A 25,469-nucleotide genomic window follows, 5' to 3' on the forward strand; every position below is an offset into this window, starting at 1 on the left:
GGGTACCATGTTGCCCAAGTCCACAGCCCTGCAATGAATAAGTCTCCTCTGCACCAGGTCTTATACCCAACCTGTGGCCTCCCCCTGTTTTAAGGAGGACCTCTTCCAGACTTTCTAAAGAACTCAGTGGAATTGCCTACATGGAAATTGGGAAGGGGGGGGTCAGAACTCCAGAGATTGAGTCTCCTGGCTCTTTGGACAGGACATCTTGTTGACCTTGAGAAGTCACAATCTACATTCCATTATGCTATGGCAGGAAAGGCTGACCTAGAGAAACAGGGAGAGAATGATGCCTGTTTTCCTCTCCTTAAGTTTATGCCCAGAAGCCCCAGTGCTGCAGAACACATGCTCTGTGCAAGTGAGCCAAAGCTCCCACTATGAAAACTCATGGTTGTGCCCTTCCTCTCACCTCCTCTCTGCCCTAAGGCTCTGTCCCCTCTGGCTCAGAAAGCTGAGAGAGGGAAAGCTGCCATGGCCCGCCAGGTGCCAAAGCTGTGCTGAGCCGCCCAGCTGGAGGTGTTCTTCTGCCCCCGCTGAACCATGCACAGATGGACATTGGGAGAATCTCAGACTTCCTCCCAGTGCAGAGTAGCCCAGACTCCCATCCTTCTCCACTCACGGGCCCAAGCAGCCCCAGCTGATGGGAAGGGTCGAATACACCTTTATTAGTGGGTTATTTTCAGGGCCTAAGACGCAAGTGAAGGGAAGGGGGTGAGCCCTGGGGAAGGGTGGAGGGCACAGTGTTTCCAGAGGTCCCATGCAAGAGAAGGGGAAGCAGGCTAATGAAACCCAGCTCCTGGGGGGTTTCTAGCCAGCTGGTCCAAATTCATTGATCCCAAAGGAGCACACGGTCTGTCCTAGCACTAGCATGCATCCTATGTGGAATGACAGAGAAGATTGAGTCACTTCACAGCTTCCAAAGAGCTCAAGGGAAATTCTGGTTTTGTAACAAATACAAACACTAGTTATCTAATGGCCTTAACATTTGTCTAGAACTGGGCTAACGTTTGGTCCTTGGAAATGTAAAACAATGCAGTTGAGGTGGCAAAGGCCTGAGCTGAAGCCAGCCTCCTCCTAAGTCTAGGCCCCTGAAGGGGGATGGGTAAGGACATTGATGGTGCTTATGGCAGTGTGGGTAGGAAAGGGCCCGGCTAGGGACTCAGGACAGTGAGTGGCAGGCAGGAAACCGAGGCTTCATTATTACTGATGATTGCAGCCCTCAGAAACACATAGGCAGTCAGAACAGAGCAGGGCTCGAGACCCGGGGGGGAGAATTCCCTCTCACTCTCCCTGGCAGTGGGCAAGCCTAGAAAGCACCCTATGGCCAAGCTCCGGGGGCAGGGGGGCCTGCAGGGACTGGCTGTGTCCTATGAGCAGGGCTGCCTAAGGGTAAAGATTGCTTCAGTTTTGTCTTTGTGTCTCTGTGCTCAGCCCGGGTCCACCCCAGGGCAGATGCTTGGTCAATGCTGAAGGGAATGGAAGGGCATCAGACAAGTGCCATTTTTAACATTTGGTGCCCTGCTCCATCTCTGCCTAATGGAGGGTCTTGAGCTCTGAGGCAGCTGCTGCTCTTTCGAATTCTTCCTTGGAGGAGGCTGGGCATGGCAGGAGGCCAGATAGCAGTTGGAGCTGTGGGCCTGGAAATGCCCCCACTCCACTTCTGTGGGCAGTCAGTGCCGACTCCCCTGGGCCTGCCTTCTCTCAGGGTGGTGTCTTACAAGGGGACCCAGACTTCTCAGAAAGGAAGGCCTACGGGGGGGGGGACAATGGAGACAAAGTAGGGCCCTTCTCACAAGTTTAGTAGGTGGCCGATGAGAGCCAGAGCTGAGGGCTGGGAAGGCCCTCTCTAGGATAGGGATGTGATATTGGACCGTCCTCCTGGAGGGGCGATGATCTTCTGGGCTGGCCTCCTGGCGATGTGGTCATCCGCTTGGGAGCCTGGCAAGGAAGGAAGACAGGAAGCTGGAGATTTCTCCCAGATCCCAAGCTCCCAGGGAAGCCTGCCTGTTTGCATGGACAGAGTATGGGGAGGGCTTTGGGCTGTGGGCTGATGGGGTCCCACAAGGACAGCTGCTGGGCAGGAGAAGAGGCTGTTCCACAAACCACCTGGGCTCTGTGCCACCAGCTGTACCAAGGCAGCAGGACCAGGTGCCCCTGTCAGAGTGCACCCCCTGGGTTACCTTCCCCCTCCCCCGATTCAGATCTGTACCAAAGTTCTAGGATGCTGGAGGTGGAGGGAGAAGGAACTTAGACCCACTGAGCCTCACCAGGGTGACCTGGCCTTTCCGAGTTCATCACTTGGTGTCTAGCTCAGCACTCCACCCATGACACCACTCCCACTACTGTCAGCAGCATTGACAATTCCCTGGGGTCTGAGATGAGGGGACCCATGGCTGTCTCCAGACCTCCCTGTCCCTTCCTATTCCCAGGTACTTACCAGACAAGCTGAATCCGGATTGGTGCAAGTTGCGGATGGGGGGGACTGTGATTTTGCCAGGGCAGGAGGTGATTCTGGAGGCTGGTGTCGGGGCTGCTGATTTGGCTGTTACAATCCCATCATGGACTGGTCCATCATAAAGCCCCCTTGGCACACCGTGAATCTCAGCCAGCTGGTGGTGGGCAGGGAGGAGCAGAACAGAAAGGGAAAAGGACAGAGACAGAACAATCAGGGCAGAGCCTGGGCTGGGAGGCATCAGCGCATGGTCCCCCTGAGACAGGGAGCACATGGAATGGGGTTGCAGTGCTGACTCTCCTGGGAAGGCACATGTGGGGGGTGCCTGCCTCTTTCAACATTGAGCATGGCTGGGGCATGGCCCCACATTAGAAGGGCCTGGCACCTGAGTAGGGAGGCCCAAAGGTGCTGATCTCATGCTGAACCAGGGTCCGAGTGGGAAGGACAATGTCCCCAGAACGTGAGTGGCCCTGGTCGAGGACCCCATGCTGGTCCACTCCACCTCTGTGCTCCACTCCCTGGTGTCCCCTCAAAAATCCTAGATGGGGGTTCCCCAAACATCGGCTCAGCCTGAATTATCCTTATTAACGGAATAAAACCCAAACCAATGTTGAAGCGAATGATGCACTCTTCTAGCCCTATTCCTCCTCCTCCTTCTGAAGCCAAGGGAGAGGCCAGGATTTGTCTGAGCTCACCCCACTCTGGTGGGGCTGGGGGAGGGGACCCAGGCTAGGCTTTGAGCCCTGCTGTGCCAGGCTCCCACATGAGAGCCAGAGCTCTGCCATGAATGACTTCTTAGCAGGGCAAGGACGCTGCCCGCCCATTGACTCCACTGGAGTCAAGTCTAGGCCACAGGGATCTCCTTAGGACATAGGGATATGATCCTGATCCCACATGTGTCCAGAGGATGGGGCTCCCCCATCATGCTTGGCTGGCCCTGGGAAGGGGGCCTGTCCTTGGTGCTGGAATGGTCTCTGCTCTCCTGATCCTTGGTCATTCCACACTGGGTCCTTCCTGGGCTCTAGGAGCCTGCACTGGCCAAGGCTGCTTAGAGCTGTGCAGGCAGGCCCAGGCTCTGTGACCCTCATATGTTCATGGCCAGGCCTGACGCTGTGTCCAGACTCATGTGGGCATCACAGCTTGCTCCTGCCACCTGTTGCGCCCCAATGCTGTTCTCAAGTGATGAAAAACTGGAGGCCATCGGCCTTCCTCTTGCAATGGGACTCAGACCTGAGGGGAGCTGACTGGGGACTTTGCTGGGTGGGCCTGCCCCAGCTCCAGTTCTGCTGAGTCATATGGAGCTCCGGCTCGTTCCCTTAATGACCCTTACTCTGTGGGCCCACATCATAGACACAAGCACCAACGGGGATGCACATAAGGTACTCTAGCCAGCTTTTGCTCTGCCTCCCATACTCTGTGTGAGCATGGCCAAGCCTCTTGCCCTCTCTGGGCTGCCTGTTTCCTTTTCTGTAAATTGACAGGGTTGGACTAAATGATCCCTAAGCTTCCCCTTGGCTCTCATGTATCTGGCAGAAGCACCTCAAGCTCAGGGCCAGATGCCTCTTTCAGCTCCTGAAAAAGATGCTTCCATGTTTTCAGTATTGGTGAGCTCTCCCACTCTAGCAAGGCAGATAGAAGCCACTTGCCTTTTTATCAGATGGTCTTCAAGAGCTACTAGGCTTAAAACAATTCCAAGCCTGTGGCCAACCTGAGGATGAGTATCTCTGAGCTTCCAGCAGATTCTCAGACACCTGCTGACCACGGTGTCGACGGCCCTGTCCTCGAAGCCCTGCCAGCACCAGGGACTGGCCAGAGAGTGTGCTCTGCTGGGAGGGCCTGGGAGACCTGAAGGTCCTAACCCTACCACACAGAAGCATCCATAGGTGTGGAGAGGACTGGAGCTTAGTGAAAAAAAGCCCCCAGAGATGAGATGCCGATCCCATCCCAGAGCGAATCCACCCAAGCCTCCCTTTGGGGGTCCACAACTCTCCTGGGACACGAGGGAATTAAAGGAACGTGGTCACTGTGGCCTTCCATTTTCTATCACTTCTCCATCTGAATGCCAGAGTGCACCTGCTGGCCTGGCCTTGCAGCCCCTCAATCCAGCTCCCCTTCCCTGCCTCCTCCTTTCAGAAGGAAAGACAGCTCATCAAGCGGGCACTTCTACTTCACCAGCCAAGGCTGCGGACGGATGGAACAATGCACACGCGCTCTTATTATTATGGAGGGCGAGCAACTGTGGCCAGGGTCTCAAGGAAATAATGTGTAGGTTCATAACTAGAGAGAAACGGAGAAGGGTCACCCAGAGGGGAAAGAGAAGGAGAGAAAAGAAAAGGAGAGAAGAGGAGAGAAGGGGAGAAGAGAAGAGGGGAGGGAAGGGGAGAGAGGATGGGGAGAGGAAAGGAGGGGAGAGAACATTTCCATCCACAGCCAGCGCGGATTTTGCAACCCAAGCAGGAAAAAGAGGGGAGGAAGCATATATGTATGTAGGCATATATGTGTGGGTATGAGTGTGTGTGCTTGTGAGTGTGAGTGCACACACTGGGCCCAAGATGTGATCAAATATGCAGAAATGAGAAAAGCTGAGCCTGGCTGAGCCACAAGCCAGAGGGAACGTCCCCCAGGCTGCTTTCTGATGCCCCTTGTTGGACCGTGGGTGTGCAGAGCTGACATTTCCTTCTGTCCCACGATAGCCAGAGTGGGGTGCTCACCACAACAGTGGCTTCCATATGAATTGTGTCTAGTGCACAATCTCTGTCCACTCCCTGGGTCTGTACCCTGTGCTTTTGGCCTTCTGCCCAATAACAGCATTTTAAAGGTGGGGTGCATGGGTGCTCCCTACCTTCAGGCACGCTGAAATCACCCCGACCCCCAGTGGCTGTATCTATCAGACATTCACTGCTCCCTTGGGCAGGAACCTGGCCCCGACCTGGTGAAGCCTTCCCTGGACTGTGCCTTGAAGAGCACCCTGGGAGGCTCTCTAGAGGCTGAGGACGTGCTCAGAGGGCCATCAACACAACCGGCAGATGCTAATGCCTCAAGGCTAATGTTACTCCTCATCCCAACAAGGCTGAGAGGAGGCTGCTAGTCATGCACACCCTGGTCTAATCGAGCTGCTTTTTGTGTGAGGAAGTAAAACAAAGATCAGTCCTGGGTGACTGTGATTTCATGGCCACTGGGAAAGGATCAAATCTCCCATTTTCCATGGCCATATCCCACACTTTGGGGTCTCTCATCCCTGAAGGTTATGGCATTCCCTCCCCAAGTTAAAGGATCTCAGGAAAGGCAGGAAAGACCTGCCCTAGCTGGGATCGTGTGGTCAAACCTGGACCGGACAGAGAGTCACAAGCACAGGTTGGAACCAGGACCCAAGGCAGGTGCGGCCTTTTGGGTGACAGTGTGGATGGGAGGAGGTTTTCCTTACATCAAGCCTGAAAATGTCTGTCCACCCACCACCCTTAGCTCTCTGCTCTGCAAATACCATTGGGAGGGCTGCCCCCGTGTTGGGGTGCCTCGTCAGCTGACCCAGGCTGCCTGGGGGCATGGGGCAGGGGGCCCAGCTGTGGCTTAGGCTAGGTCACGAGTTGGCCGAGGCAGTAGAAGGTCCAGAGCAGAGGTGATGCCCTCAGCCAGGCCAGTGCCCATAATGCTAACGCACAAGGTTTCCAGAGGGGGTGGCATGAGCTCCCTTCTTTTCAGAATCATCAGGGTCATGGCCCAGTGCTGATGGACTCAGGGAGTCAGTCGTGGAGTCCCAGGTGCTTGGAGACCTCACAGTGACGTAAGATAGCCTAGGCCACCGCCATGGGCTATACATGCGGCACCTATTGCACCCCTGTCCCAAACCTCCCTGGCCCTTATTTCTGTCCTTCCTTTCCTCTCTGGAGCTCTCCCATCCCAGGGGAACAGAGTGTACAGAAGGCAAGGCTCCCAGGGACACAGTGCTTAGGTCCCACCCTATTCAAGGGGCCATTGCTACTGGGGGGAGCGGGTCCCCCCAGTCTGCCCAGGACTCATGAAGAGAGCTGTGGATGGACACTGCTCACAGCCTAGGGAGGGAGGAAGCCTACACGCCATTCTGAGGATTTTAGCCTTCAGTTTCTTTCCTTCTGAATGTCCCGACACTCCTCAGGCCTCAGTCCACTTCTCCAGACCTCAAGTAAGGAAGGAAGTTCCTGGAGCCAGGGGCTTCCTTTCTGCTCACCCTTCCCTGGTGTGGAAACCCACCACAGAAAGTACTCTTTCAAACATGCTCTAGCTCTCCTATCTGTCCAAAAATCTCTCCAGGGGACTATGCTCCCTTCCAAGACCCTCCCTGAGATGCTTTTGTTCTCTTTCTCAGCCCAAGCAAAAGCCTACTCCCCATCCTTGCCCTGGGCCCACTAAGCCTTTCAGAAGGTCTGGTCCCTTTGGGTTTTCCTGCCCTGCTTCCCCCCACCCCCGCCCCTGCCACCTCCCCATTCTCTACCATTAAGAGTTTTCCCAGGTCTCTCCCTGACTCATGGGGCTGGCCCCTAGGGACTTTCTGGCTCCTCTCCCAGGGACCAAGGAAGGATCCATATAATTCCAGGACCTGGTAAATGTTTTCTGGTGAAGGGCATAGTTCAGGAGGAATTAACCCTCACCTTGGCCCTGGGAGCCACCATTCTCCCCTGCCCCATAGACCCCAACCTGAAGGCACTCGACTGAAAGCAAACTGGGCTTCCTGGGGGCAGAGAGTGGCCACAACCAAAGAATTGATCATCAGTGGCCACTTGGCCCATGCCAAGTGTCTCTGTCCTGGGCTGGCCCCATCCTTGGACGGCAAATGCTGTTAGCTAACTGTTTCCCTAACATAGCTAAGAATGTACACCAAGCAGTGCCCTCAGGATGGCAGCAGAGGAATTAACAGAAATACCACTCCTGAAGGCACAGAAGGGTAAATAAAAATTAGTGTACTACAAATCTTCATTCTTTAAATAGTGATTCCTTTTCATGCCCCTCTCCCAGGGTGGTCAGCTGGATTCCCTCCTAACCCCTGGTGGGTCGGTGGAGAACTGGCATCATTCCCAAAGCTCACAAGGGCCAAGGGAAAGCAGCAATCAGTGCTGAAGAAGAGGAGAGAATGTGCCCTGGGGGAGGCAAGCTAGCCCCAGCACACACCCACACACTCATCTTGTTCAGCCCAAGAGGGTATCTGCAAGTGAAGAGAGACAGAGCATCCTAATCTTCCTCCTGAGGCCTACAGTGGCCTAAGGGCCACAGCCCTGATAGGCTTACAGCAAAGACAGGGAAGAGACAGTGGGGTGGGAGAGTGGAAGCAAGAGGAAAAGTCAAGTACAGACCTAAGAGGGGAGAGGGGAAGAGAGAGAGAGAGAGAGACAGACAGACAGACAGACAGACAGACAGAGAAAGAGATGGGGGGAAGGAGGGAGAGACAGACAGAGACAGAGGAGAGGAGGGGAGGGGAGAGAAGAGGAGAGAGAAGGAGAGGAGAGGAGAGAGAAGAGGAGGAGAGGAGAGGAGAGAGAACATGAGCTAGAAATGAGGAGCCTCATCCTAACCAGCACTCCACAGCCACTCCTTGGGGAGCCTGGCTGCATTATCCCGAAGCTGGCCCAATGCCTGCCAAGCAGAAGCCACAGTCTGAGACATTCTCTGTCAGGCTCACTGCCCTCCAGCCCATCCCAAGTGGAAGGCTGTGGGCTCCCACATTGTCCCTTGCTGCTTCTTTGAATACAGTTTTCTCAAAGCAATATGTTTCTCAGGGTCTTTTCAGGATAGCTGACTTCTAGGACTGGCACCCAGGAAATGGTCGCTCCATAGCTAGGCTCCGCCCTGTGGCATGGCCCAGTCTTCTGACCTTGAGGAGAAGCGAGCTTCTCCAGACTTAGCTAGTTTGGTCCTTGGACAGTCGACCCAGACAGTCCCTGGGCTCCTACGTGAAGCTTTGGCAGCTTGAGGGTCATTGCCAACAGGCGGCTGTGCTTCCATAGGGTACTTCCCTTGGGGGCGTCTCCGAAGATGGCTCAAGAAGAGCGAGCTAACGCATGCTCTGCCCACCGGAGGCATGTCAGGCTGTGATCTTCATGGGGAGCAGACTCAGAGGGGAGATAGCTGTCATTCACGTGCTAGTTCAGTCAGGCTCCACTCCTGCTAACAAGTGAACGAGACCCCATTTGAGAGCTGAGCAGGATCCTGGGCGCAGGTAGCTCAGGGGTCAGTCCCGATGAGGAAGAAGAGGCTCTGGGAGCCCAGGCCAGTCTGGAGGCAGCACCAAGACGGGAGCTCAGAATGGCTTCCGAGTGGCAGCATGTGCTGGTACCTGGGCAGTGGGTGTAGGGGGGATGTGCTAGGGTGGGTGGATCCAAGGGGAAGGGAGATGGGTGGCTACCTAAAGATTCTCTTAGGCTACCATTGTATTGGTCCTGGGGCATCCCTCTGGGCCTGTAGGCCCTAGGCTGAAAGAGAAGACGGAGAAAGGAGGGAAAGGAAAGATAAAGAGAGAGTGTGTCGGGGGTGACAAAAGAAAAGAGGTAGGGATTCACTCACTCTTGCATCTCCCCAGAGTGATGAAGCCCTTGCTTCTGTGCCTTGCCCTGTGGGCTCAACATGAAGAGAAGTCAACACCTCTGTTTAGGAATCTTGTTTTCTATCTAGAGAGAACAACACCCATTCACCCAGAGAGGTAGATGCAAGATCACTGCAGGGCCAAGTAGTGTTAATGTAAGGAAAGCAGGCCTTTCCCTCATCTCTCCCAGTGCCCCCCCATCCCCGGCACTGATGGATTCCATCTTGTCTCAGCTCTCCAATCTGTCCCTGTCAGCACCACCAAGCTAAGGTATGGGCATCATCATCTCCCTCTGGGGCTGTGACCTCCCCTCCTCCCAGGAGGTCTCTCTGGATCCCTCCAACCTCACCTTGTCACCTTCACAACTTCAGCTCTCTTGATGATGTCTCACCACCCCCAGGGCCTGCCCATGATGGGCCAAGCAAGGGCTCCAACAGTCTGGCCTCGACACACCTTTGGGGAACCTGTGCTCCCACTCCTGCACGTGCTTCCTCAGCTGCATATGCGCCTTCCTCCTTAACTGCCCACCCCACCAAAATCCCCTTTTACTGCCCTTCAATTACGCCTTCACAGACCTCTCCAAGAGAGGTGTGGATGGTCCCAGACACTGTAAGTACTCCTCCCATCTAAAGGGCTGAGGGTCCCCACAGGCCACTCTGAGGATCTGAGACTTCAGTTTCTTTCCTTTGGAAAGTCCTCAGACTTCTTAGGTCTCTCACTATTCATTGCCTTTTCTTGGGTCTCTGTCAGTTTTTCTCTCCCTTCCATGCCTTCATCCTGTTTTCCATTTGAGAAAGTGAGGATGGAGATTGGGAGCGTTCATCTTGCCTTACTTCCAAGGAGCCCAACTCTTATGATTTCAAATTGAAATCATTTGACCCCCATCCCCTCGCTTTACTCCCCTGTCCCCGCCTCAGCACTCACTAATGTTCCCCATTGCTACCAAGAGCAAGCATGAATCAGAGAATGATAAGCACTTAGTCCCCAAAGCCTGGGCTTCAAAAGACTCCTGATTTCCTCTACACAGACTGCACAGACTTTCCCAGGATTCCCCTCCCACCTTCAGGGCTGGCCTTTGGGAAGTTTCTATCCCCAGTGTGCCCAGATGGCACATCCCCCACATGCCAAAGACCCCTCCTGCAGATCCCAGCCCAGAGATTTAGAGACACTCCATTCCCACAAAGGCCCTCCCCTGGCAGGGCTCTGGTTCTGACACATGCCTCCCTCCCCCATTCCCTTCTAATGCTGGGTGGCCAGGGGCTCAGCCTGCCTCACACAGGGGCTCACCCGCTGCTCCTGGTGAGTTACCCTAGACAAAGCCCGTCCCTGGGCAGCAGTCACAGGCTGCCTCAGGAGCACCATGAGTCATGCTGGCTCAGGGGCATGGCAGGAATCTCCCAGGTGTTGCTTTCTCCTGGATTAGCCTTTGAGAGCCCAAGACCACATTGCAAAGACCCACTTGAAGATGACATGAGAAAAGTTAGCAGTTGTTCTAACCAACAGGGACACAGGTGGGTTGATATGACCCTTCATTCCTAGAAGCACAAGGAGAGGAAAGCCAGGTGGATTCTACTGGATGGGAGAACATGGCAAAGAGAAATGCTCATCATGGCAACCTTGGTGTGAAATGACAGCTTTGCTTCCTCAGCCCTAGGGGTGACCAGCCCCATGCAGCTGAACAGCTCACATCCTTGAGGAAAGTTAGTGACTTGTTCTGATGAGAACAGGAAAGAGGGTTGTGGAGCAGGGCATGCTGCTGGGAGGGCAGGCTGGGGCAGGGCAGGACAGTGAGGGTTTCAGATGTCCCAAGAATTGCCCAAGGTACTTCTCCCTGGGGGGAGTGGAGAGAGGAGGGTTGGGAGGGTGGCCAAGACAGAGTTTGTGATCTTCACTTTCCCCTGGGCCCATTTCTAGGCTCTCAGTCCTGAGGAGGAGGAAGAGTCAAAGGCCAAGGAGGGATGCAGTTGGGGATTAGAAGTCGAAAGGCACTAAAAAAAGCGGGGGATAAGAGAAAGGAACAACAGTGCTGGGTGCTAAAGACATAAAAGATCCAATGAAGAACAGCTCCCCTTCAGCCCCTCCCCTACTAAGTGCCATATTCTTCTCTTGGAATACTACATTTAAAGAAAAGTAATATAAGGTCATTTGCAGAGACAGATCCCTAACGGTTATGATTAAAAACAAGCAACAGGACAGCCTCTTCACAGGAGTGAAAGAAAGGAAGGTGGAAGGGAGGGAGGGAGTGGAGAGACAGAGAGAGAGAGAGAGAGAGAGAGGAGAGAGAGAGAGAGAGAGAGAGAGAGAGAGAGAGAGAGATAGAAAGAGAGACATAGATAGAAAGAGGGAGACCAGAGAGAGAGAGACAGAGAGAGAAAGAGAGAGACATAGAGAGAGAGACAGAGATATGGGGGAAGGAGCAAGGAAGGTAGATTAGTTGAGAGCCTATATTCCGACAGTCTCCAATTTGAAGAAAAATGGGTGGCCATGCCCCCAGAGGCTGCCATGATAAGGTATTCCCATCGACTCCAGCTCAAATAGCCATGCTGTCTTTCCCTGACTACCTCCAATGACTGAGAATGATTGCCTCCCCATGTAGCAGCCCATTCCAATTGAATGTGGCTCTGGCTTTTAGGACAGTTTGCCTTGTATCAAACCTGTCAGTCTTTGAAATTTCCTTTCCTCTTTATCTTTCCAAAAACCCTGGTTTGAAAGGTAGCCCATGAAGGCCCTTACTATGAACTTTTGTCACAGGACTGCAGGAGGCTTACTGGAAGGAGGGGAGGGGAAGGGACAAAGTGCTCAAGGGCTCTGTGGCCTGGGAGTTTTTGTGGGAAGTGTTGAAATTCTAGAACAGAGGTCAGATGTCAAAGGGAAGATTTATACCTGAAGCAGGTTGCAATCTTGTTCTTCCAATGCCAGCCCAAATTTGCTGTTTTTGCTCGGAAGGAGGAGGGGGAAGTCAGGGAGTGTTGTGGGGGCTCCTTCCTTTTGGAAAAGCCACCAAGAACAGGGCATACTTGCAAGCTTTTCTGTAGCAGCCCTGGTGGGCTCCTAGAGAATGGGAGAGATCCCACTGAGGGCTGAGTGCTGGAGACCCAGCTTCCTCAGACAACACAGTTGCCTCTTGCCCTGTCCCTAATATTTCCCACCTCTCAAAAAAAGTCGGCCATGGAAGAAAGCCCTTGGGCCTTACCTTTCAGCTGAGGCTGGTGGGCCCCATTGTCTAGTCTGCTTGTTCTAGAGTTCAGTTTCTTTCCTTCTGAGGGGCCTGTCCCTTTCCAGGTCTCCATCTCACTGTTTCCAACCCCCTTGGATGTCTCTCTCGGGCATTAGCTGTGCCTTCACACCACCCTGGAGGCAGGCTACAAGAGTTGGGGGAGGTGGGAGCACAGCATCCTTCCTACTGACATAACTAGCTGGGCTGCGTCCCTAGGACTTCAGGATGAAGGCACACCTGGCAGCCCCACATGCCTCCTGCTCAGTCATCTTAGGCCTCTCCACATTTTGACCATTTGGAAGTTAGCAATTTTAGGAATCGTGAGACCCTGTCAAAGGCCTTCACTGAGATGCTCTCACCTTCTGATCCATCCTAAACATGTGTCTACTCCTAGCTTCTTTCCTGGGTCCTCAGGCCTCCCACATTCCTAACGCTTGATCTTTGGGGTATCCTTTTCACTCCTAGAGACTTTTGCCTAGGACAGCCCCAGATTGCTGGAGCTTCTGACCAGACACCAAAGCTTCATCCTTCCCATGCCAAGTGGGTCCAGAAAATGGCTATCCCATGGTCTGAACCCACTAGGTGCCCAGCCCAGCCCAGCCCAGGGGTTCTGGCCCAGCCCAATCTCTCGTCTTGATCTAGGAACTGAATAGCATTAGTCCTTCTCCAGTAAAGTCTGGCAGCAGGAAAATGCACACATCTTCCTGTCTCAGACTCCCAAGTGACCATGGCATGAGAATTCCTCATCCCATGTCCACCCAGCATGGCCAAAGTGGTCCCTCGGGAGGGGATCATCTGTCTCCACCATCAGACTCAAAGTTGCTCCAGCTTGCTTAGCGTGGCAGGGCTTTCCCTCTACTGGCGTGGCCTTTGGGAACCCAAGGACACATCTGAAGATGGCATGACAGGATTTAATGGTCATCCAGCCCCCTGGAGAGACATTTGGCTTATAAAAATGAGAATCATTCCCGAGAGAGTGGAGGAAGGTGTTTGTCATTCACACCTTAGTGTGAAGTCAGAATACTTTTTGTCCAACACTCAGCTGAGACCAACCTTAAAGAACATAGTCTGAAGTGAAGTTCGAGCTGAGTTTAGATGGGGAGAGGGTGAGAGACCTGTGGAGAGAGCAAGCTGGTAATAAGAAAGCAGGTGAAGGCTTAGGATGGCTGACTACCATCAAAAGACCCAGAGCCTGGGAGGTGGTGGGAAGAAGGGCTTTTCTGGAGGTGAGAGACACAGAAAGGGAAGAGGGAGGAGACCAAAGCCAGACCTTAACTACTCCAGACTCTCTCCTGGGGCCCATCCCAAAGGCCTCACTTACCTTAACACAAAGGTTGGGGACAGGAGGATGAAGAGGAGGGTTAAATTCAGGATGAAAACCCTGCCAACACCCTAAAGTGAGTTCATGCCTTGATCTGCGTACCTGAAGCTCCCCCTGCTGGGCAAGAGCTTCCAGAACACTGCATCCCTGTCCAAGGTACCAGCTGTTGGACTTTCTGTTTGCTCCATCTCCCATTACCCGGGTCCTCTTCCTGATGCCTCCACAGGATCCCCAACCTGAGAGGGCCTCATCCAACCAAATGGCCTTCCAATTGGATGGATGATCTCTGAAGTCAGGAGTTTTGTTTCCACATGCTCACCACCCTAGTAGAGTGCCTGGCACACAGTAGGTGCTTAATAAGTGCTTGTTGAGTAACTGATTGGGAGAAATGATTCCAAATTGTCCCTTTCTTAGGATGTTGAGTTGTCATGGCCAAAGAATTGACCACCAAGAGTCCAGCTTGCTGCTGCTTCACCTCTACAGACTCGGCCAGCCTGCCTTTGGGCAGCAGCTGACCTGAGCCTGGGCTTGGGCCTGGTTCTGTACCCTGTGTGTGGGGGGAACCAGGCAAAACTTGGTCTCCTCTTTCTAGGACATCCTGAGGCTTAAGAGCCCAGAAGCACTAGAAGTAATGACTGGAAATCAGTGCCCTGGATTCCTGAAGCTTAGCTGGGAATAGCCCCGCAGAGGCCTTTGGCCCATTATAGCATGCAATGACTTCTCTCTACAATATCTTTGACAAGTAGTCACCTATCATTGTCCTAAATATCTGGGTGGGGGAGCCCAGCACCCCACTATCAATGACAGCTATCATTGGCAGGAAGATCCCTCTGATACTGAGTCCAGCTGACACTCTTTGCAGCCTCGACCCACTGGTTCTGCCCCTACCCTTTGAGGTTAAGTAGCACAAAGCCATTTTCTTCTTCCCTAAAAGTGAGGTGTCTTGTTCACCCAGAACCTTTTCTTGTCAAGATCTCTTTTCTCCAACCCATTGGAGACTCATTTAAATGAAGAAGAAATTTCATTTCTTGAAGGCTTAAATGGGAATATTAGTCATGCACATATTAGTGAACAGTCAAAATGCTATCCACTTAGTTCCTAATCTTGCTCAGCTGGAAGAGGATGCTAAGCTAAAAGATCAATTTCTCAGCCATCAGTTTTGATGAGGACAGGGAGAGACAATTCTGAAGTACAAGAAACCATCATCTCTGAGAGCAAGCTGAGATGGGCATTGTAATGCAGACTTTGGATGATCAAAAACAGGCAGAGGGTAGGGTACTAGGGACTTGGGGGCCAAGGGAGGGGAGACAGAAGAGGACTTTTACAAAATAGAAGATGAACACAGAAAGGGAGATAGGATGGTGCCCAAGAGAAAACTGACTTAACCTCGACCTTGATGCTGTGGCATATGCTGAAGATCCAACCTTAGGAGGGGTCTTAAGGCAAAGTACATGGATAAAAGTGTGTGTGTAGGGGGGGAAGGGACGGAGGAAAAAAGAATTGGTAGGGGGATGGGAAGAATGTGTAATGGACATTCCTTTCTTTTCCTTTCTAATCTAACCCTCACCCCCATTCTTCCTAACTGAAATCTGACATTTCAAGGGAGCTGTGTCAAAGATGGACCATTCTGGGCTCCTGTCAGAGTCTCAGGCAAATCAGTTAGGGGAGGGGGGGAGACAAGACTTTACAATGCAAATGGCTCAAGCCAACTCCCCAGCAGAGGGTGTCAGGATATGAAATGCTAGCTGAATTCTAATTCTGTTACTCAACCACACATGTGATCTTTCCTCCACCAAGGATTAATGGTGTGATTAGTGCTCCATATATAATTTCCATTGAAGGGAAAACATTTGAGTTCAAGTTAGGCTCTTAGGTGGGCGGTCTTCTTTTCCCCCATCTCTTATTCCCTAAACATCCCCCTTGCTCTCTGGAGCAAGAATGGGGTCATGGTAGTGGAAGAAAAAGGGAAAGGTCCCCTTCCTACCCCAGCCACTTCAATTCCCTTCAGAGATGATGGTTTATTAGGGATCAGGAATGACTATGCCATTGGCTGAGGGCAGACATCCCCAAACCAAACCAACTACAGTCCTGCCTTCAGGAAGCTGCTGTCCTCTTTAGGGAGACAACATGCCCCTGAATAATGAAGTCCAGGCCTTCTTTGAGGAGGGAGAGAGAACACTGACAAATCTGAGGATGGGGAAAGGTGTCTTGGGTGTGTGTGAGCAGGGGATGAGGGGGAAGAAGCCATGGAGGTACAAGTCTCTGAAGCTATAAGGAGCAGCGAGCACTTTCAGTGCACAGCAGGAACTGTACCTCAGGGAGCAGCAAGTCAATTGGTTTGGCCAGATCAGAGTTATGTGAAGGGAGGGACAGGAAGTAAGTCAGCAAAGGGCATTTAGGGCCAGCCTGTTGAGGGTTCTGAACACTAGGTGAAGGAATTTCTATTTTCTCCCACTGGTAAGCACTCACAACTGTAGAATGCCAGGGTGATGTGGTCAGACCAGTGCTTTAGGAAGACTATTTTGGTAGAGGACAGATCATAGAGAGGAGGCTGGAACCAGCCTCCAATTGGGAAGCTATTGCAAAAGTCCAGGAAAGAGCTAGTGAGGGCGTGATCTGAGGTGGTAGAGACATGGAGAGGAGAGGGATGAGGAAGAGGTATGTGAGAGGTGTGATGGAGGATGTGATGAAAGGATTTGGCAAGTGATGACTGGATGTGGGGTGATAGAAGGGGACAAGAAAGGAGGACTCCAAGGGCATGAGCTAAGGGGGGAATTCTGAAGATGTGGGGCAGGCTGGGGGTGGGGTGAAGAGCAAGTTCTGTTCCCTTCTGCTGAGTCAGAGAAGTCTCTCTTCTAAGTCCAAGGAGCTGGGATGGGCTTTGTAAGTCGGCAAACGTCCTCAAGGACCTGGAGCATCTTTCCTTCTCCATTAGTGCAAGGGAGCACGAAGCATCCTGCTACCAATCCCCGAAGTCTAAGCCAGACATATTCTTCTCCAAAGTGAAGCAATTGTTTTCCAATGAGGTTACAGAATCAAAGAATTGCAGAGTTGGAAGGCACCCCAGAGGCCATGGAGGGCAGTCTGTGCCTGACTGAGCATGCCCTCCCCAGCTTGTCTGAAAAGCGACCCTCCTCTGCCCCCCCCCACCCTTCAGGACAGCTCGAGTGGCTGGGAAGGGTTTTCTGACATCAGGCCTCACTTAACCTTAGCAGCTTCGATCCTCTAAGACCACCGGACAGGTGCCTCCCAGAATTGTTATCAGCCTTGGATAGGGGAGTGGGAGCCTTTCCAGAGGCATGCTACTCCTGGCAGGTTTGGATGAAAGGAAAGGCCAGTAGGCAAGAAGGCTCACCCTTTTCCTCAAGATCTATCCTCCTCACTTCAGGTGATTGTAGTCTAGGACAGAGGTGAAAATTGGAAAGGGTCCCTAAGTCCAAATGCATCTGGATCATGCCTTTCTTCTAGAAGGCCTTGGGAATTGGGACTAGGTGGAACCTGAGGTGACATGGCCAGCTGGGGGCAGCCACCCCTGCCGTGATGCCAAGGTAGTGGTGACACTGAAGACAGGGCGCTCTCCTGGTGGCCTCAGAGAGGCAGCTCTGGGGTCACAGATGCCAGGGGCTGAGAGGCTGGGGTTGGCTCCTCTCTTCTCCTTTCATGCCTATAGTCCTCAGTGGTGCAGAACAGGGCAGGGCTACCTGGGGTACAGCTGATAGTGGTGGGTTTTCTGTTCCTCTCTGATCCTCCTGTGCCCCATTCCCAAATGTAGAGTCCTTCCCTTCCACCCCCTCAACTGTCTCCAGCTATCGCTTAACAGACGCCAGGTGAGCTGTGTCACAGCATCACAGTGGACAGTGAATGGATGCTCTCTGAGGCACTGTCTTCACTGCTGAGGGTCCAGAGCCCTATAGGCCAAAAGGATTATTCCTACTCCATTCCTCCCCTTCTTTGGGAGTCTCCCTTTGGGAAGTCTCATGTTAGGCTCGCCTTCTCAGTCCCTTTCTGGATGCCTCCTCCAGCCATTCTGGCCCCAGAAGTGGGAGGAGAGGGGAAGATATGGTGAACAAGGCCTCCCTCCTGCCATTCTTCTCTCAGCAGCCTTACAGGGACTTCTAGGTTCAGATTCTGCTTCCTCTCTATTCCCATGCCCACTTGGCGCCTTGCTCTGCTGCCTAGAAAGTTTCACAATTAGTTCTTGGCAAATATAATTCCAGAGTGCAGGAAGGGCTGGGCTCAGCCCTCCATCACAAATAGAAGGCTGGCCTAGACACACATCTTCTGCCTTCCTGAAGGCCTGGTCCCCTGCAGGCTTCTTGCCAATTTCTGCAAACAGGCCCACAAACTATTCTTCAACCCAGGGTCTAAATCACAGTCATTTGGCTGGCTTCCTTGTTCTACACCAGACATTAAGATTCTCTAAATGCTAGGGCTTCCTGGGCCATGGTAACCACACAGGTGGACTCCAATAGGGCCACTGTCTAAGGGACTTGTCCCAGCCCCAGTTCAGGTCAGTTGGCATCAGGAACTCAGACCTCACAAAGGCCTCTACCTAAAGGCCCTTAATAGAAGTGATTGTCACGCCTTGCTTTCTTGGAACACTTAGGAGCCCAGGCCAAAGAATGGATCCTATCCCTGCCAAGACTCTGGTCATGGACAGCAGATTCTGCCAGGGTTTAGGGCCATAGTTGATGCCCCCCTAGTTGGGTTGGCCCTGCCAGCCTGAGCATAGGCTTTTCTGGCATTGCCTTTTGGAAACTACCATTCTAACCTACCTACAAAAGGCCAGAGTTGAAGGCATGAAGTTGAAGGTCAGTCCAATCCATGAGAGAGCCATTGGATTAATATGAATCTTGCTGGTGGATTAAAGGAGGATGTTGGCCTTTCACTCCTTAGTGTGAAGTCAGAACACTTTCTTCTTTATACCTCAGTGAAATCAGTCTTGTTCATTTATATAAAGCTCAAATGGATGATTAGTGCTGATGAGGAGAATGTTGAAGTATCATACTCTCGAGGAAAGCAGGCTTTGGCAGGGAACTCCACTGGGGCTTTGACTGGTCAGAGCAGTAATAAAGCATGGCAAGGGGCAGGGACCAGGAGGGAGAGGCAAGAAGTTGTCTGCAGAGATGGAAGATGGACAGAGAAAGGGGTAGGAGAGTGAGTGGATCTCAAATTTGGTCATCCTGGAGATGATGGGGGCAGGGGCTACAAGGGTGGGGAGAGAGGGAGGGACAGAGAGAGAGAGAGAGAGAGAGAGAGAGAGAGAGAGAGAGAGAGAGAGAGAGAGAGGAGAGAAATATGAGAGAAATACAGAGAGAGGAGAGACAGTGATAGAGACAGAGGAGAGAAAGGAGACAGAGAGAGAGAGAGAGAGAGAGAGAGAGAGAGAGAGAGAGAGAGAGAGAGAGAGAGAGAGAGAGAGAGAGAGAAATAAGTAAAAGGGAGGCCAGAGGAGCCAAGAAAGAAGAGACAGAGGTAGAGGTGGGGATGAGAAGGAGCTGAAAATTTCAGTGACACTCACTGTATGGCATCCACAGGGCTTATCACTAATTCTGGTCCCTCTCAAATTACTTCCAACTTGAAGCTAGTGTCTTCAAGGAATTGTAGTTACAGTCTCTCAGTTTGGAGGGCTCCTCTTTTCAATGAGATGGCAGCTCCCAGCACCTTTCTGGTTGTTCAATGGCAGCTTCCTGCCCATCTCTCCCAAATCCAGACACGTGACCCTAAGGAAGTTTCCTACTCTATGCCAACACTTGATCCTTAAACTTCCAGAGCCCTTCAGCAAATGGTTTTGCCTTACAGGATGGACCCACTAGGGACAGAGTCCAATCAGTCACACAATCAGTAAACATTTATTAAGTGCCTATTATCTGCCTGGCACTGTGCTGGGCACTGGGGATGCACATACAAAAAAGAGACAGTATCTGACCCCTAGGGCATTCTATTGGCCCCAGTACCATCTCTTCCTTTAGCCTTAGAAGCCTAGTATACATATAGAGGCACTGACCCAAAAGGAAATGATTCCCCTATCCCTCATTCTTAGAGTATTCAGTGACCATGGTAAAATAATTCATTATCCAGTAGGTAACCAGCCACTAATGGCCCTTCTCAAGACTCAGTCAGTTTGGTCCCCAGACAGACTAAAACAATCCCCCAATTACTTTGTAATCCATCTAGTTTGGTGGAACCTCCTAGAATTTGCTACATGCAAGTAGAGCCTCTGACTCCCCAAGATTGTAACCCAAGGACACATGTGAAGAGGGCATGAGAGTAGCTTTTCCTTGGATGGGTAAGAATATCCATTCCTAGAAGGGTGAGGGTGAATAGTAGTTAGTGACACCTTGGTATGAAGGCCAAATGCTTTCTTTCTAACAGCTAGTGAGATCAGCCTCACTCATCTAGAAGCTGAGCACTGTGAGCTCACAGAAAGTTCTGAGATGATGATTGAAAGAGAAGTTTCTGATGCATTATGTACAAGGTCAGAACAGTATGTAAAGGGGCCAGCTTGGTTAAAGTAGGAGAAATGGCAGCTCTGGGTTGGCAAAGAATAGGTTGGGTGGAAGTCACCAAGCTCTCTGGGAGTAGAAAGGAGAAGCTGTTCCAAGAGATAGAAAGGGAACCCAGAAAGGAAGATGTGTTGGTGCCAAAGATAAGCCATGTCTACCTCAACATTTAACTTGGAGTCAGCTCCTAGGATTTATGACCTGTTGGCTGGCTTAAATTAAAGGGAGAGGAAAGGGAGAAAGGGAGAGGAGAAATAAGAGGAGTTGGTGGATTAAAAGAGTATGCGAGAACAAGTTAATATGTTGGAATTATGTATATATTGCAGGGTGGGGGATGCCAAGAACTGCCATGGGCTGCCAAAGATGAGTGCAGAACCACATTCAAGGAGTGTCTTCTAAGTGCCACTGTCCCTGATCCATTGTCCCCTAAGGGAATCCAATATGTGGTCACATTCTAACACTATTAATGGATTCTGAGAAGTGAAAAACAATTGCAGGAGCAATTACATATCAACATTGCCGTAACTGAGAGATCCATTCCTAGGCAGCAAAATTTTAGGCTCAACACAACTAAAAGGAGTCTTTAAAGACCTCAAGACTATAATAAGTGGTAGGTAGGCTAATTGAACTCAGTGCAATTTATCAACTATTGATCATTCATTTCCTATTTGCAAAACATTCTGCTAGGTGGTGGAGATGCAAAGAGAAAAAAGCAAAACAACAACAACTGTATGTTCATGCTTTGGGGGATCTTATATATTGTACTTAGCATCTAAAATGATAAGAAATAACTATAACTGGAGGATGGAAAGAGCCTGGGCAGGCAGAAATATCCAGAAAGAATTCATTCCTATAGCAATGAGCACTTGTCTGATAGACCCAAGATGGCTCTCCAAGTCATCAGAGAGCTAACATTGAGGGGATGGAGAAGAGGGAGTCTCTGTCTTGAGTCACTGGCTAAGCACCCAAAATGGGCTGGCTCTTTTCTCCATGACAGTCCCTTAAACTCTACAACTAGCAGGGGACTGTGTTCACTCTTGCCTAGGTAAGACACAGTGCAGGTCTTCAGGAGGACAAAGCCCTGGACAAATGCTGAGCTCTAATGTAAAGTCCCTGCTTGACACTTGCTAAGCTCAGTAGCTACAATGTAGGAAGAAAAAGTGCATTACAGGTGTCTAGAACTTCACAGGAGAATTGATGCCCCGAAGTAGCCAGCAATAAAACCAGCAACTGTAGTTGTCTAAAAATTCATAAAGGATGGCGGCTAGCAATGAGATAAACAAGCCATCCTCATGGATGGATTCAAATTTTACCTCAAAGGTGTCAGTCAAGAAATCATGGTGGTGAGGTGGGCATGACAGGTACGTGACTCAGGAAGGAAATACATTATACAGAAGCACAGGAGAGAGTGGTGGGGAAAGGTGAGAAGCACTCTGTCCATTAAGAAGATAAATCCAGTGAGGAAGTACAGCAATCCTGAGTGGCAGAGTAGAATGAAGAACATTTGGAGAGAAGTCAATGGAGTAAGATCTTTAATGTTGCCTAGTGTAAAATGTGGACAGAATTAGGCAATAGGTGAGAAGTTCTGGAAACAGATGACAAGCTTGACCCAGATGGCAATTTCCTCCTTTAAAAGGTGGGGAAAGGACCTGACATCCTGGATCCCATTCTCACCAGGAGGAAATGGTCAATAAGATGGGAATTCTGGGAACTCTGGGGAAAAGTAACCATTACTCTATCTGAGAACTTATGGTAAACCAGGAAAGGAAAGCTGAGAACAATCTGCCATGCATGTAGCCTATTTCTGAATAGAGCAGATATCACTGGGTTCAAAGAAAGGACAGGAAGGATCTCATTGCCTAAAATTCGACCAGGGAAGCCACAGGAGGCATAGTAAGCTCTTAAGAATGAAATTGTGAAGAAACAAAGAGAAGAATCCTGAAGAGACACAGGGGAAGTGCAGGGAGCTCATCAGCTGACTGAGATGAAAAATAGGGGCACCTCTGCAGGAGATGGGAATGAGGGAGTGTAAAAGAGGACAAATCATCCTGGAAGACTTATGGCAGGAATGCTGAGGCTCAAAGGGAGGTGGGGCTGGCCAGGAAGCCTAGGTCCTGGGCAAAGGGAAGGAGGACAGGGTCACATCACCTCTCAGCATGGACAGCAATGATGAAGGACAGCAGAAGGAAAACTGAGATATTGAATTCTTCTGTTTCTGGTTTCTCTGCCAAGGAGAAGGTTTTGGGACTGGAGGAAACTGAAGAAAAAGACTAGCAGCAAATTGAAACCAAAGATAAGTAAGGAGACAGTAAGACAGCACCTAGATGGATGTCTTTGATGAGCTCAGGCGCCAAGGGAGCACGTCCTAAGACACTGAAAGAACCAACAGATGTGACTGCTGGGATCTTGGAAAGATGACAGAGAACAGTAAAGTGGTTGCAGGACTGGGAAGGGGCAAATATTGTCCTGGTTTCCAAAGAAGGGAAGAGAAGTGAAGTCACAGGCTAGAAGCCAAGGGGCTGGACCACAATTTCTCACAAAATTGGAGAACATGTGATTAGAAGGCCAGTCAGTGAACATGGAGAAAAGAAAGCAGCACTGACACAGTAAGCATGGCTTTTCTGAAAACAGATTAGGTCAGACTCAAGTTGTTCCTTTTTCTACCAGGGTTTTACTAAGATGTCAGTTGAGAGGAGTGGGACAGGTACAGTTTGTGTGGGTTCTAGCAAAACATTTGACAAGATGAAGCTATGTGGGCCAGAAGAGAAGTACCATTAATTGAATGTCACTAATGGCTGGCCAGACCCAGTCATGAATTGTTTAATATCAACTGAGAATGTAGTCTCTAGTGGAATGTCCAGGGCCCCCAGTTGAGTGGCTCCAAATAAATTCTCTGGTCCTAAGCAGATATCAATGCTGTACCCTAGAGAGTCTGTGACAGCTCCCCCCACAGGCTGGAGTCCTATGGGGCAGGGCTCAGGGGTCTAGTCTCCATGTCCAGAGACCTTGAGCAGCAATGATCTCTCGTGCTCTGTTTTTAGAACCTTGAGTTGCCATAGCCTAAGAATGATCCTGTCTTCAGTGGGTAAGCCACTGAGAAACCACCAAAGTCAATGGCTGTGACTCTACCTGGAGGTCATGAGAGAATCTGCTAGAACATTCCCACCGCTTGCACAGCTTTGGAGAATCCAGAACCACACCACAGTATTGAAAGAGAACCGTTACATAAAGTTTTGTCACTTCTCACAGTGTCTTATTCTATATAGAAAGTGAGTCAAATTGATTCTGTTGAATCTATCTTGCAATTGACTTCATTTTGTATTTCTCCAAGATTTTGGATAACTGCATAAGTCACTAAGTCATTTGTCTCTGAATTAAGTTCAGAAGTTCAGTCTTCCTCTCTGAGTTAAGTTTAAAAGTTGTTTCCCTATAAATCACTTTAATTAAAAGAAACCTATTATCTCTGTACCACTAGATGTCTTTCAAGAAAGCCTGGTCCATTATTTCTGCATCACTAAGCAGCCATGCAGGTGATGGAATAGATTAGAATTTTCTAGTGATGAAGATGAGAGGAGAGGTTGCTAGCATGATGCTTCTGACTTGATAACCATTTGTATTGTTTTCCCCATTTATGATGCTGCCTTCTGGTTTTTGGTTGCACCTCCTTTTGTCCATAAAATAATCTGTCAACCCTCATTCAGGCTCTTTTGGCTTGCTGAGGAGATCTTTTTTTTATTGGCAACTACTAGCCTTACCAATAAATTGAATGTGCTTAGAACTTTGTTGCCTCAGTTTACCTTAATTTCAATGGTGACAATGGTAAGGGAGAGAGGAAGGTATACATCTATAATGGGGTTCCATGACCATGATGAAGAAGGATTGGGAAAATGGAACTCACTGAAACTGAGATTTTGTGGGTTTGGCTGGTATGGATAGAGGTAGGTAAAAACATATGTTAGGGAAGGCTACAGCCAGTAGGCAAATGGTCTGGGCAGAGGCTTAGATGGGGGTGCAGTTTGACCATATTCTGTTCATGCTGCTTGGAAGAGCACCTGCTGTTTTTTCACTCTTAAGAATTCAGGGGGGGGGTTGTCATTCAATCTTTCTTGTTGCTGCTTCCTTTTCACCTGCCCCTGAACCTCCTCCCTCCTCCACCCCCAGCTCTGCTCTCCAACCTAGTGCTGTATGATGAGGAATCCTGGCATCTGTCATCTTCCCAGACCAGGAACCCTAAAGAGCTTGCCATATGAACCCTCCTGTAGGTCATCTCCCCCAATTAGAATGGTAACTCCTTAAGAGCAGGCCTGCCTGGCTTTTCCTGTGGGATCTCCTGTGCTTGGCATACAGTGAGTGTTTAATAAATGTCTTTCCAACTTATTTTGTAGAATGGTGCTGTTATTTGTGGCTGATCTCAAGGCTATTCAAGGGAAGAAACGAGATCACAAGAGCACGCTGGCTACACACACACTGTACATGAGTTAGTACACATGCTCATATAGGTGCACACATAAGCACATACATGCATGACAAGCATGTATAACGAGCACACCTACATATACATGTGCTCACACATATGCATGTGAATACATATGCACGTATACACACATCCATGCACACTCACATAAACGCTCTTCCCCATTCTACTGAACACATTTCTAAGATCCCAACTGTTCCAGGGCTCCCAGTGATAGGGACCAGTCACCAGGAGAAATGGAGGTAGTCACTCAAAAGGGAAGGGCAAAGGAAGAGCACTGGAAGATGTTTTTGGGATGATCTGGAAAGCATGAGGGCAATGGACCTCCAAAAGGAGACGCAGGCCCCAAAATAGTCTATGGTTTTCCCAATTGTGCCAAATGGGGCACAGCCTGGCCACAGCGATGAATGTCCCAAAGAGCTGACCAACAGAGACTCATGAAGGATGAGCCAAGTTTGGAGAGCTGGAGCTGAAATTATTGGTGACATTGATGCTCAGAGAGGGCAAAGGCTCTGGTCTAGATCACAGAGCCTGGAAGAGACTGAGCCACCACCTTATGAACAGAAGACCTGCCACCATCCCAGTTCTAGTGGCCTTGCCTGAGCAGCCATCTTGAGACATGGTCCATGTAGTACAGCTGTGGCTTTGTCATCTTGTTACCTTTCTGGAAGACTCATTTCTTCAGCCATTAAGGGCTGAGACTTAATATTTTAAGAGAGAATATTAGCTCTTGACTTCAAGAAAGTAATTGAAAAGGACACTGAGGTTGGAACCACCTGGTCCTGGGGAAGAGACAAGGAAATGCCCCCTCTTTCTCTTGGAGAGGGTGATGAAGGTGCATAGGCAGTCACACACAATTCCTCTGCTGGTTTTCAATAATAGCTAACATTTATATAACACCATGTGCCAGGCACTGTGCAAAGCACTTTACAGTTATCTCCTCTGATCGAAA

The 25,469-nt window shown here is 50.5% G+C and overlaps 1 protein-coding gene across 2 annotated transcripts in view; it reads right to left on the reverse strand.

Moving 5' to 3' along the window:
• Window positions 1-638: 638 nt before the first annotated feature.
• The window catches only part of DPYSL4 (dihydropyrimidinase like 4), a 68,680-nt gene continuing 43,849 nt past the window's right edge, over window positions 639-25,469 (reverse strand). For both annotated transcript variants that reach the window (XM_078150681.1, XM_020973077.2), the window contains 2 exons: window positions 2,438-2,609; window positions 639-1,938 (listed from right to left, as the gene is read on the reverse strand). In XM_078150681.1, the coding sequence (XP_078006807.1) occupies window positions 1,847-1,938; window positions 2,438-2,609 (264 nt within the window). In that variant the 3' untranslated portion in view covers window positions 639-1,846. The remainder of the gene's footprint in view (window positions 1,939-2,437; window positions 2,610-25,469) is intronic.

Source organism: Phascolarctos cinereus, unplaced genomic scaffold, assembly GCF_003287225.1.
Source record: "Phascolarctos cinereus isolate Bilbo 61053 unplaced genomic scaffold, phaCin_HiC Scaffold_3;HRSCAF=262, whole genome shotgun sequence".
NCBI lineage: Eukaryota > Metazoa > Chordata > Mammalia > Diprotodontia > Phascolarctidae > Phascolarctos > Phascolarctos cinereus.